The following is a 13295-nucleotide window of genomic DNA, read 5'->3' as shown; positions in this document are numbered from 1 at the left end:
TGTTCTTACTCAGTAACAGGCTGTTTTCTTACAATGGCTTTGTAGTATAGTTTGACCGGTATTGTGATCCCTCAAACTTTGTTCTTCTTTCTCAAGATTTGCTGAGGCTATTCAAGGTCTTTTTTGATTCTATATAAATGTCTGGAATATTTGTTTTAGATCTGTGAAATATGCCACTGATATTTTAATAGGGATTGCGTTGAATCTGCTTTGGGTAGTATGGACATTTTAATTATGTTAATTCTTCCAATCCATGAACACTTTATATGCTTCCACTTGTTTGTATCTTCCTCTATTTCCTTTTTCAATGTTCTAGAGATTTTCAAGTATGGGTCTTTTAGTTGCTTGGTTAAGTTTATTCCAGGTATCTTATTTTCTTTTTGTTATTGCAATGGTATTTGAGATTTTTTTTTTTAGTTTATCTTTCTGAGTTCATTATTGATGTATAAAAGTGCCATAGATTTCTGGATGTTAATTGTGTATCCTGCTACTTTGCCAAATTCAGTTATTAAATCTAGCAGTGTTTTGGTGGAGTCTTTAGGGTTTTTATGTACAATATGCATGTCATCTGTGAATAATGAGAGTTTTACTTCCTCCTTTACAATTTTGATGCCTTTGATTTTTTTTCTTCTTGTCTGACCACTGTAGCTAGGACTTCCAGCACTATCTATATATATAAAAGCCTAAGTGACCATTATGACTGGTCGACCGAATGACCGGTAGACCAGTCACTATGACGCACACTGACCAACAGGGGGCAGACGCTCAATGCAGAAACTGTCCCCTGGTGGTCAGTGTGCTCCCGCAGCCAACCTCCCTCTATTGGCCCAGATCACCTGCCAGGACCCCACCTGTGCAGGAACATTGAATGACAAGTTATAGCCAACGTATCAAGATGAAGTAAATGCTTCATACTAAAGTAAGATGTCAGACCCAAATTCATATTTTTTACAGAAATGATCACAAAATTATTGGACTGATGAGGTCCTCCAGTTCCAATGGACAGAGATAGGGGTTGCCTGATCCCTTCTTCATGCTCATTTAGATGTGTAGGGACCTCCAAGAATCCTGCTGAGAGAGCAAACTGTCTTACCCCTGCAGTGGTTAGGCATAATGACTGCAGTCTGCCAATGCTTCTTTCTAGAGAAGAATATTCTAGCTGGGTACTTTACGATGTGGTAGTATTAAAGACAAACTATATATGAATGTACTGATATAAACATTCATTTTCTTATTTTGAATTATTCTTTAAAAATCTAAGAATTCTATTTTACTGTAAATGGCTATTGCTTTATGAAGTATCAGTAACAAGCAACAAAGAAAATGGCTTAGGTACATGAGAATCCTGAACATATTATTGACTTTCCTGCTGCATGAGCACTCTTGTTTTGGACAAGCAGGAAGCATCATGATCAAAGGGCTTCCTGATAATTCCACTGCCATTCTTATACCTGTAGATGATTAAAAGAAAGTATAAAAAAGAGAAAATAATCAATGACTCATAGTATAGCAATAGCCCCTTAAGATATTTTTATTCCTCTAGTACAGCGTTTCTCAACCTGTGGGTCGCGACCCCTTTGGCAGTCGAATGACCCTTTCACAGGGGTTGCCTAAGACCATCCTGCATATCAGATATTTACATTATGATTCATAACAGTAGCAACATTACAGTTATAAAGTAGCAACGAAAATAATTTTATGGTTGGGTCACAACATGAGGAACTGTATTTAAAGGGCCAGAAGGTTGAGAACCACTGCTCTAGTACAAGTGGTTGATAATGGGGGGCTTACAAACATGACTCAACTAATTCTTAGGATTTCTATAAATATCTCTAAGAAAGTAACCTTTCAATGATACCCTTCCTATTAAAAACAGGATGCATTAAGAGCAAAGTAAATTCATGTTCTTTAGGAATAAGTTTTATCCACTCACTGAATTCTGGTATCAGAAATATTAAAATTTGCTTCTTTCTTTCATTAGCACCACTACTCTGCTTTATTATTCTTGCTTAATAATTCTAAAAATCATGGCAGTTTTCTAGTACATAGCTGTGTGTGTGAGATAAATTAGTTATTCAGTGATTGTTACATGAATGGATGAATGAACAAACCATAATTCCTTAGGAAGAAGACAATAACATAAAGCCACTTTTTTTTTCTTTACATAGGTTTTATTTCAGGACAAAAATTGTATGGCCTAAGGCCCTCACTTTGACAATGCTACATTTTATTTTAGAGAGAGGAAGAGCTTACCTGGTATATAGCTCTCATTTGTTCAATCCACTTGACTTAATTGTACAGTGTAAGACCCCAATTTATAATGGTTCTCAGAGTAACAATATTTTGAATAGCATGAAACGAAAAGAATATTTGAGGTTACTTTTGGGGATTATAAGGCTAATGAGTGAGAATAACTCTATGCCCCACTTCAGGTGATTCATATGTCAGAGGAGTTAGCAATCCAGCTACTGTTTTTCTTAAGAATAAATAAATAAATTAATTAATATTCAGAAAATATATAATGAGTCCAAGGCCTGAGCCAGATGGACCCTGTTAGGTTATATTAAAAAGGATAAGATGTTGATAGCTAAATAGTTGGAGATGGCAATGTATCCAGCTTTTTAAAAAATCTTTCTCAACATTAAGGTGGCAAGAAGATATGAGAACAGAACTTCCAAGAAAGCAACATCATAAATGTTCTCAACTGGAACATGGACATGATGGCTGGAACTACAGCAGTCATTCTGAGACCATGAGGGGTCTTGAATACAGTGATATGACCAAATTTGTTATTTAAGGGGTGGGGGCGGGGGGGAGAGAAACATCCCTGGAGATCATTATGGATAAAGGATTACAGTGAAGAAGATCTTTGGGTTGTATTATTTCCTTTATATATGAAAGCTAGTGAAGCTTGATGACAATTAGGTTATAGAATCAATAAAATAATTGGGCTAGAATGAATCTTACAGAAGCAAAGTCAGCTGTGATATTCTGTTATATTAGTGATACCAAGAAGCCTCCTCTGTTTCCACATATGTCCTACACTGAAGGATCTCCTACAATATAGCTTGAATTTTTTTTAGTAGTTACAAAAAGTAAAAAAATTAATGCTCTGAGAGAATTAACACACTGACTTAAAAATCATGTCAACTAGTAAAATACAGGTATCAAATCCATGCCTGAGATTCAGTTTTAATGGGCACTATCAGAGGAAGGCAGATAGTTACCTAGTACCTGTAGTAAGAAGAAGTAATTATAAAGAAGAGAAGGGGGGTGCATAAAAGGGAGGTTATGAATACTAAAAAGAAAAACAGCTATTGGCTCAGTGGATAGAGCGTCAGCCTACGGACTGAAGGATCCCAGGTTTGATTCTGGCCAGGGGCATGTACCTTGGTTGTGGGCACATCCCCAGTAGGGGGTGTGCAGGAGGCAGCTGATAGATATTTCTGACTATCTTTCTCCCTTCCTCTCTGCAAAAAATCAATAAAATATATATATATGAAAACCCCACCTATTATTTCAACATTTTGTCTTTGAGATGGCTCTGGGAGAGGAAATGCAGAGGAAGCCTTTTGTTATTAAGTACTAGTTAATCCAATTTAATGATTACTGCTTGCTAACCTATAATGTTCATAACAAAAATTATAGATGCTGAAGAGTATCAGAAAGTTAATCTTACAGTATGTAAACTATTTACATCTTGAATAACTATATTAATATAGAGAAGTGGGATGAATAATATAAAACAATAAAATTATGTGTATGGTTCTACATGTAGTGAGGTACTTTCATTTATATGCTGCGTAGGAAACTTCCTGGGAATTTGAGTATAGTTGTTGTCTCATAAAGAGACCTGAATACTCACTTATAAAGGCTTATGTATTTACACACTTAATCTCCTTCTTTTCCATCTGGGTTAGGCTTATAGTCGATGTCACAGGAAACATCTGCTAAGCAGATCTGAAAGACCTGCCCGTCCACCAAAAATCTCTCCCACTGACCTGCTATGGCACCTGAAAATTCCAGCAATAGAGATATCTGTCTTGAATGAAGTAACCAGAAGCTGTTTACTAGGCAATTATTTTTACTAGGAGTAACTTTCTGCTGATTCCAGCTAGAAACATCTTGACACAATTAATTAGTCAGACTGGCTAGCCAGTCCTTGCTACTGCCCCCAAAATAAAGTAGGGGCTGGGTACGTTTTGATATAAGAGTAAAGAAAGAGGAAACTAAGATGCCTGTGGAGGAAGGAAGACCACAGTAGGAGTTCCCTGGAGGGCCCTGGGAAGAGTTTCTGGTGTAGAGGGAAGATCCTGTCACTATAGGAAATTAATGAACACCAGCGAGAGGGGTGTGAAATTGATGACAGACTTCACCTTTGCTGTTTCTAACCTAGTTATGGACAAGCAGAACCAAAGCATGATAGACAAAAGTGGGGATCTATTTAACAGGGTAAGAAGACACAAAGTCAATTTAGATAACCTACAAAGAAGAGATCAAGCCCTAATAGTTTTGGCTCAGTGGCTAGAGCGTTGGCCTGCAGACTAAAAGGTCCCGGGTTTGATTCCGGTCAAGTACCTTGGTTGCAGTTGTCAGCACATCCCCAGTAGGAGATGTGCAGGAGGCAGCTGATCAATGTTTCTCTCTCATCGATGTTTCTAACTCTATCCCTCTCCCTTCCTCTCTGTAAAAAATCAAGAAAATATATTTTAAAAAAAGAAGAGAATCAAGTTTGACAATTTTCATTTTAGTCTATTGACAAACAGTTTATCATCATACAATATATATGTCTTTCATAAGGAAATCTCTTTTTAAAAAATATACTTTTTTTAATTTTAGAGAGGGATAGAGAGACAGAAACGTCAATGATGAGAGAGAATCATTGTTCTGCACCATGCAGGCCCCTGCTGGTGGTGAAGCTGCAACCAGGGCCTGTGCTCTGACCAGGAACTGAACCTGACCTCTTGGTTCCTGGGCCGGGGCTCACCACTGAGCCGCACGGCCGGGCTCGACACTGCCTCGCAGTCCTGTGCTGCTTTCCCTTAAACAGAACACAGCCCACCTTCCATTGGTCGCACCACACCGCGCATGCGCCTAGCCCTGCGCGAGTACATTTTACGGCGCATGCGGCTTTCCCCGCTGGAGCCGGCGGAGAAACACAGTCGGCGCCCGGCAATGACGTAGAAAGGCTGCGCGGCGACTCGGCGCAGACACGTCCTGCGGGAGCGAGTGCTGGCGGGTCGCAGTCATGGTGCACTGCGGTTGCGTGTTGTTCAGGAAGGTCCGTGCAGGTGCCCCTCCGCCTGATGGCCGAGGGCCGGGTGCCTCTAGCCCCGCCCGGGGGCTCTGGTTCTCCTCTGCCAGCCCCCCTCTTTCTATTTGGGGGTCTCTCTCCTGCTTTTTTCCACCCTAGTCTTCTCTCGGGTTGGCCTGGGAGGGGGTGTGTCTGCCCGGCTCGGTTCGGACGGCGGCTTGGGGACCGGGTGTGAGATTCCTCTGGGGAATTGTGCGACGTGGGATGGAGAGCTGGGGCGTAGGCCTGCTTTTAGACATGCCGTACTGTGTGCGTGGAGTGGAGGTTTGACTTTTGCTTTGGGCTCAAATCGTGTATTTTCCTCTTAAGAAAGAGTATTCGTAGTCCTAGGCCGTTTACATACACATTTTGTCTTTAGTGCATGGTTCTTAAGAGCTTTCTAAAGACGACTTTTCATCAGTGTTAGGTACGTTCTTTTCAGAGAGGAAGGGAGAGAGAGAAATGAAAATATGTAATAATAGGCTTGCCTTCTTGCAAGAAATTTAGGTCAGTTTTTGTGTAGTGTCGGTTTTAAACTGTAAAAAATATACAGTTGCTTCACATTTAAAAGCCTCTTTGAGAGCCTTACTAGTAATGCTTTTTGCAACTAGCCAGCATTATAGTTCAGGCATTACCTTATTACTAACGATGAGATTGAGATATTTCTTTTAAATTTGGGTTCTAAGTCTCTGAATATGTTCAATCTAAAGCAGTGAAAATGCACAAACTACTGCATTTTGTTGTGGATAAGTTAATAAAGTCCACTTGTGTAACCTTACTGCCATGAAAGGTCACTTCCAATCAGTGTCGTTGCAATTGGAATCTAATTCTGATGTAGCCTCACCAGAACGAAAGCCTAAGTTCACATCCAGAGAAAAATGCTCTGGTTGGCCCTCAAGTTTATCTCATATATTTCTCGCACCCTATTCTCTTACAACATTCTGTTTTATGAATACATTTGCATACTTAAATGAGTCCCTGCACTTCGATTCTTTGCTACTACCCATGCACCGCAATCTCAGGTCTGAACTGCATCCTGCATCGGCGCCACCAAGATAGCTTTTGCTAGATGTCCTGGCTTGAGGTAGCCTCTCCCCCCTCCTCCAGAGTATATCAGAAAGGTCAGCGGAGTGCATGTATTTTGCAAAAAGTTTACAGATGTTTTCGATACTTGCAACTACTCTAGATGACTAAAGATGTGAAGATTATTAATTTAAGAAATTACTTTGTAAGGAATCTTGATAGTCTGAGAGTTAATACATAGGCTCTTTACCTGCAAGAAGGTCTTGATTTAGTCAGGGAAACAAGTAAATACTAAATGCAGTATAAGATTTCAGAAAGTGTACTAATACCAATAGAGGTATAATCAAATGACTAAGAGGTTGGCAAAGTTGATAAGTGTTGATTAAAGGAATTAAGAAAGACATCAGCAACTGGCATTCAGGTGGGTTTACGGTAGAAAAGAAATTACAGAAAGTAGAGGAAAAGCATGAGCAGAGTGGCATGGAGGTGTGAAAGTATAACTAGTAGTACAGAACAAAAGAGGAAAAACAGGAGGGGTTGAACGAATGGAAATTAACTGAAGGTAGGTTAAGAGTTTTGAATATAGTACTGAGCATTTTATTTTATTTCATTTTTTAATATATTTTTTATGGATTTTAATATATTTTTATTGAGAATCATTGATTGGCTGCCTCCTGCACACTCCACACTGGGGATTGAGCCCACAACCCGGGAATGTGCCCTTGATCGGAATCAAACCTGGGACCCTTCAGTCCACAGGCTGACGCTCTATCCACTGAGCAAAACTGCCTAGTGCAGTACTGAGAATTTTAGACTTTACTTCATAAACAGCAAAACATACACAGACACACAAAAACCCTTGAATGGTTTTTGGATAAGGGAGAAACATGCTTAGAGATCCATTTTTGGAAATATAGCTCAGTCAGCAAGATGGAGGACGGGTGGAGGAAGGAATGACTAACCAGTGATAGACCAGTTAGGAGCTAATGTAACTGTTAAGGTACTAGGGCAGGTTGTACCAGGAAGGAAAGAGCTAGGGCTTCGGGGAAAGAAGCAGGTATAATCAAAGATTCCCACATGTAGTCTCCATGAGTAGTAAACTATGCTTCCATCATTTGAAAACATTGGAGGAACAGACTTCACCTAAGGAAAAGTTTGGTTTTGTCATAGTAACATGTATTTGAGATGATTTATCCTTTCAATACCCAGGAACAAGTTACATCTTGAGGGGTCTCTAATAAAAGTTAAATTCAGATCTTGTTCTCAGTTGCTCTAGACTTTTAAGCTTACATCTTAGTGATGTCCAATAGACATAGAGAATATCTCACCTGGGTAATAGTTACTGGTACAGGCTGAAATCACCCAGGGGAGACAGTCTAGTTTGAAAAGTGGACCAGTGTCAGAGACCTTGAGGATAGTTAGGACAATAATTGATAATTGGAGAAAATAAAGGTTTTAAGAGTTAAATGGGAAAAGGAGGTCAGACAGGAGATGAACTGAGAAAAGACTTTAAATATTGCATGCAGGAAGCCCTTTTTTATTTTTCAGGCATTTTAGTGGCAACAAATAAGTAGAAAGGAGTTCTTATTGGTAATACAAATTCTGAAATTTAAGTGTCAATGTTTTTAATAAAATATTTTAATAGAAAGTTCATTTACATTGGTATACAAATGTTCTCTTTCTCTCTCCTTCTCTTTTTAAGTATGGAAACTTCGTTGATAACCTAAGACTCTTCACCAGGGGAGGAAGTGGTGGAATGGGTTACCCTCGCTTAGGTGGAGAAGGTGGAAAAGGTGGTGACGTCTGGGTGGTAGCCCAGAAAAAAATGACTTTAAAACAACTTAAAGACAAATATCCTCAGAAACGGTTTGTGGCTGGAGAAGGAGCAAACAGTCGGTGAGTATTTATTGAATGACTTTGATTTTATGAAAGTAACCCCTCCCAAAAGGAAACAAAAATTAAAAGATAAAGTTGTAATTAGTGATTTGAAGTAAATTATATCCTGTAACTGAGCAAAAATCTTCATTTGTCTCAACTCTAGTAAAGATACAAGATAGTTACTAAGAAATGTTTTGGGACATTCAAACTTTTTATCCTTTTCTTCTCCCACTGTCTGTTTATATTTGTTTGCACTTCCTCTGTAGAAACAGAAAGTGAATTCCCACTGTTTTCTTCTTTTGGGAAACCTTTCTCAAATCTCAGCCAAGCTACTCCATCCCATCACCACCAGTAGTTCTGCCAGCTTCTTATAGGCAGTGCTGAAAATTTAGAGCCCGTTTCACTGATACTCTTACACATTTTCCCTTTTGCTTCTGTTTCGTTCTTTCTGTGACAAAACCTTTCTTTTATTTTTCATTAATGTTATTTTCTGTGGCACATGCTATGTTAGCCTCAAAATATGAGAAGAATTTTTTCTTTTGTTATGAAGAAAAAAATTCTTAAAGCTTCCATCAAATTGCAGGCTATGATTCCTCAGGCCTATCTTATTCTGTTATTCCATAGGAGGTATTGGTACAACAGCTAGATTTTATATCTGTTTCTTTTTTTTATTCCCACAGAAGTGTTTTGATATGTTTATTTGTCATAGTACCAGATGATGAAATGTGACACTTACTTGGGGGATGGGTATAAGTAAAGGAAAGAGGCCAGGATACTAAACACCCTATAACAGACACTCCCAACAACAAAAACAAGCTCAGATTATCCTGCCCAAAATATGCGGCAGCACCCCCTGCTTGTAAGTGAATCTTTGGGGAAATCCTTTAAGTTTCTTTTGAGCATTTTGTTTTATGAGACCATTTTATAGGACAAATTTTGAGAGCCTTATATTTGTTAGAATTCAGTAATTAAAGTTTTGAATACAGAATGTTATTTTAAAGTGTTTAGATCGATGGTATTCTTAAAGATGGTATACAATGTTTAAATGTTAAGAGAGATTTAAACAGAACATATTTCTTACTGGATTGTGTGTTGAATATTTAGAACAAAGAGGCTTAAATCTAAAGGATTAATGGGAACTAGCTGGGTGAAGGGGAGAAAAAAGCATTGCAGAAAAGGTAACATGAACAAAGGCCCAGTGATAGAAGACAAGGAGCAGTATAAGACACTAAAAGAAGGCCAGCTTGGCTGGAATGCAGAAAACACAGAATATAGAGGAAGATGAGACTGGGAAGATAGGTACAGGCCAGACTTTAATTCAGTCATTATTTATGAAATATTGCAATATTCTCCAATTTGGTCTCCCATCCCAGTCTCAGTCATCACCTTCAATCCATTCTTTATCCAGTTATTCCTAGAGTGATTTTTCTAAAACATCATCTTGTTAATGTCACTTGCCTACTTAAAAATCCTTTAATATTCCCTGTCTAAGATAATCTTCAAACTTTCCAAAAGAGCATATCAGTCTCTTCATGATTTGGACTACAGTGTCTTAGTTCACAACACGCTACCATACTTGTACCAGTGTTATGCTAGAAATAACTGTTATTTCTCCAAACAGCTTGTTCCTTCCTAATCCAGTATGTGGGTGTGTGTATACACACATATAAATATAGATATATATACATATATATTTAGTTTGCCAACAGATCCTTTCCTTTCTTGTTGTCTGGCAAAGTCCCTATTCCCCTTTCAAGTCTTGGTTTAAACACTACTTCCAAAATATAGATAACTAAGTCAGATTTTAATTTCATATATCTAATAACATGTCTACTAAAAATCAGACTACTTTTGTTCATCATGAAATCATCTCCCAGTAAACTGGTTTATGCTTGCTCAACTATGAAAATTATCAAATACTATTTCAACCATTTAAAAAACTATACAATGTTATTCTGAAATTTAAGTGTCAATTTTTTAATAAAATATTTTAATAGAAAGTTCACCAATGGTAACAAATAAGAATGAAATTAAATCTTGCCTTTACATTCTAAAAATTGCAACGTACATCCCAATAAGAGAAGTGTTCTATTTAAGTCTTTCTTTACTATATTTCTAATTCATCCATTACTGTCAACCTGATTCATTCATTCAACTAATGTTAATTGAGTATCCACTATGTACCAATCACTGTACTAGATGCCTAGGATACAATGATGATCTAAACTAATATGTTCTCTTCCCTTCTGCAAGTTACTGTGGTGTAATGGGAGAGCAGACATTAATCAAACACCTGAAAAATGAAAAATTATAACTGTGACAAGTCATATGAATGAGAGAGCCTACACGTGTGTGGGTCTGGGAATTCTGACCTACTCATGGAGTTCAGGAATAAAAAAGTTTCATAAAAGGTCACCTATAATTTTGGAAATAACCTGTACTAACCTTTTCTTGACTTTTCTGTGTGTTTACACAAATGTAATCTTGTGTGTGTGTAGATAGTTTGGGGGTACAAAAATGAGAGGACAATATTTTGCAACCTCCTCTTTTCACTTAAATTTTCTGTGCTATTTTTACTATGGCTGCAGAGTATTATAGTATTGGAAATAATATTATGTTGTCATTCATCTATTTAGGTAATTATTGATTTTTTTTACTGTTATACTCAATGTAACACACATTCATGTATATATAGTAGTTTACATGTTTGTTCAATTATTTTCTTTTAGGATAAATTCTCAGAAGTGAATTTTCTAGTTAGAAGTTTGTACCAGTTTATTCTCTCATGAGCAGTTAGATGAACCCCCTATAATTAAAGTACTCTCAGTTGAGGTCAGTTTTTTAAAAGCTTTGTTATTCAATTGATTTTTCATTTTCTAGTTTATTTGTGTACATTTCAGGTGTTCAAGATATTAATTTATTATGATTTGTAATGACTTTTGGTGGTTAGCTTGGTAACTTAAATTATTGTTTAATATTTTTATTGGGATATGATAGTCTAAAATGCAAATAAATAATTAGGGATAATTTTAGTTTTCCTTTATATTTGGCCATTTAACATCTACATCAGAAGAGTTGGTTGCCAGTCTTCTTTATAGGCCATTACATTTGCTTGAAGCATAAGCCATTTAATTTTGTGGATTTTCCTTATTTTATATTAGATTTATTTATTTATTTGTTTGTTTGTTTGTTTATTTATTTATGTAGTGTTAGTGCACTGAAAGGCTCCAAAGGAAAAGATTGTGAAATTCCTGCACCTGTGGGTATTTCAGTAACTGATGAAAATGGTAAAGTTATAGGTAAGTGTACTGTACATTCTAAAGTTGTGTTTGGGAGCTGTGGGGAATAGCAACTCTTGAGTTTCAGAATTTTTTTTTTAAACATTAACTGCTAATTTATGAAAGAACTTTTTAAAATGTTATGTAAAGGCTGTTCAAAATTAACTGCTAGATTTCAGATCATTTTAAAGATATAAGAGTATTTAATTTGTTTTTAAAACATAAACTAATCTCTTTGAACTGCATACAAAAGTATTTTCCAGGGTCAAGCTTTTTTTTTTTCAATTGATTTCAGAGAGGAAAGGAGAAGGAGAGAGAGAATTGAATTACGACCTCCTACTTCACAGGTCGATGCTCAACTAGTGAGTCACTCCGGCCAGGCCAGGGTCAAGGTTTTAATAGAAATTTCTGGTATCTATTTCTGAAAGAAAAATGTCATTAGTGGATTAGCTTCACTTACTAATCTTGGTTCTAAGTGTCTTTATTTCTCTTTTTAAGGAGAACTCAATAAAGAACAAGACAGAATTTTGGTAGCTGAAGGAGGTCTTGGTGGTAAATTCCTTACAAATTTCTTACCATTGAAAGGCCAGAGACGAATAATTCACCTTGATCTAAAACTTATAGCTGATGTAGGTCTAGTGGGGTAAGTATCAGTCATATCTTTATTTTTATATTTCCAGAAAGAGAGCTCATGAATAGGAAATAAACATAAACGGTAATTTGGGGCCAGCATTATTTTTCTTTTATGAAATTTGTGCATGTTGGTATACTTAGAGAATATGCTGTTAAATGTAGTTATTTTCACAATGTTATAGAGTTTCATATTGACTATTCATATATCAAAGATCATAACAATTGAATAGGCTAGTGAAATATTAGAAAATGAATAAAGAAAAAGATCAATCAAAAGCAGTAGTATAAGAAGGCAAAACAATGTAACCAGATATTAAGGAATAAAATGAGAAATCTGAACAACCACACTTTTAAAAGTATATAAAAAGAAGGAAAAATAATTAAGCTATACTCTTTTTAAAATACATTTTTATTGATTTCAGAGAGGAAGGCAGGGGGAAAGAGAGATAGAAACATAAATGATGAGAGTGAATCATTGATTGGCTTCCTCCTGCATGCCCCTGACTGGGGATTGAACCCGCAACCCGGACATATGCTCTTGACTGGAATTGTACCCGGGACCCTCCAGTCCAAAGGCCGACACTGAGCCAAATCTTAATAAAGGTATTGATGTATCATTAATCAGATGGCTCAAGGCTGGTACAGACAGTCTCAACCATCAGACTTAGATTCTATTGAGCACCAAGTTGGATCTTGCAATGACTGTTTTCCTATCCTTTACGCTCTGCTTAGGATTTGTCCACTCAGTACTGTAGACAACCTTACAATGTTATCCTTTTCCACCAGCCTCCCATGTTTTCATTAAACAATGCTGTTTAGCTTTGGGTTTGGAGTGCTTGCACTCACCAACTGAAGAGAGCTAGATTGCAAGATAAAGAGTAGATAAAGGAAGGGAAAACTTTAGCTTTGCATTTCTTCTCTCTCTTTCTCTCTCTCTCTCTCTCTCTCTCTTCCTCATCCTCCCCCTGGCCCCATTACAGCATTACACAGTGGTCAATAGAAGGCCTAAGCAAAAGGTAGGAGAAACTGCTGCCAAGTTGAGTACCAAACTGCCATTCCATTCCTTGCCTTCTCATAGGTTTTATTTTTTTTTAATAAGTCTTTATTGTTCAGATTATTACAGTTGTTCCTCTTTTCCCCCCATAGCTCCCCTCCACCCGGTTCCCACCACACCCCATGCCCTTACCGCC

General features: G+C 37.2%; 1 protein-coding gene across 1 annotated transcript in view; it reads left to right on the top strand.

Moving 5' to 3' along the window:
- Positions 1 to 5169: 5169 nt before the first annotated feature.
- The window catches only part of LOC102430510 (GTP-binding protein 10-like), an 18054-nt gene continuing 9928 nt past the window's right edge, over positions 5170 to 13295 (top strand). Inside the window, exons 1-4 of the mRNA XM_006108400.3 lie at positions 5170 to 5281; positions 8019 to 8212; positions 11402 to 11493; positions 11971 to 12115. Coding sequence (XP_006108462.1) covers positions 5249 to 5281; positions 8019 to 8212; positions 11402 to 11493; positions 11971 to 12115 — 464 coding nt within the window. The 5' untranslated portion in view covers positions 5170 to 5248. The remainder of the gene's footprint in view (positions 5282 to 8018; positions 8213 to 11401; positions 11494 to 11970; positions 12116 to 13295) is intronic.

The sequence above is a fragment of the Myotis lucifugus genome, unplaced genomic scaffold, assembly GCF_000147115.1.
Source record: "Myotis lucifugus unplaced genomic scaffold, Myoluc2.0 scaffold_2225, whole genome shotgun sequence".
Taxonomy (NCBI): domain Eukaryota; kingdom Metazoa; phylum Chordata; class Mammalia; order Chiroptera; family Vespertilionidae; genus Myotis; species Myotis lucifugus.
The sequence above is the reverse complement of the archived record's forward strand: the minus strand, read 5'-3'. Positions and strand labels throughout refer to the sequence as shown.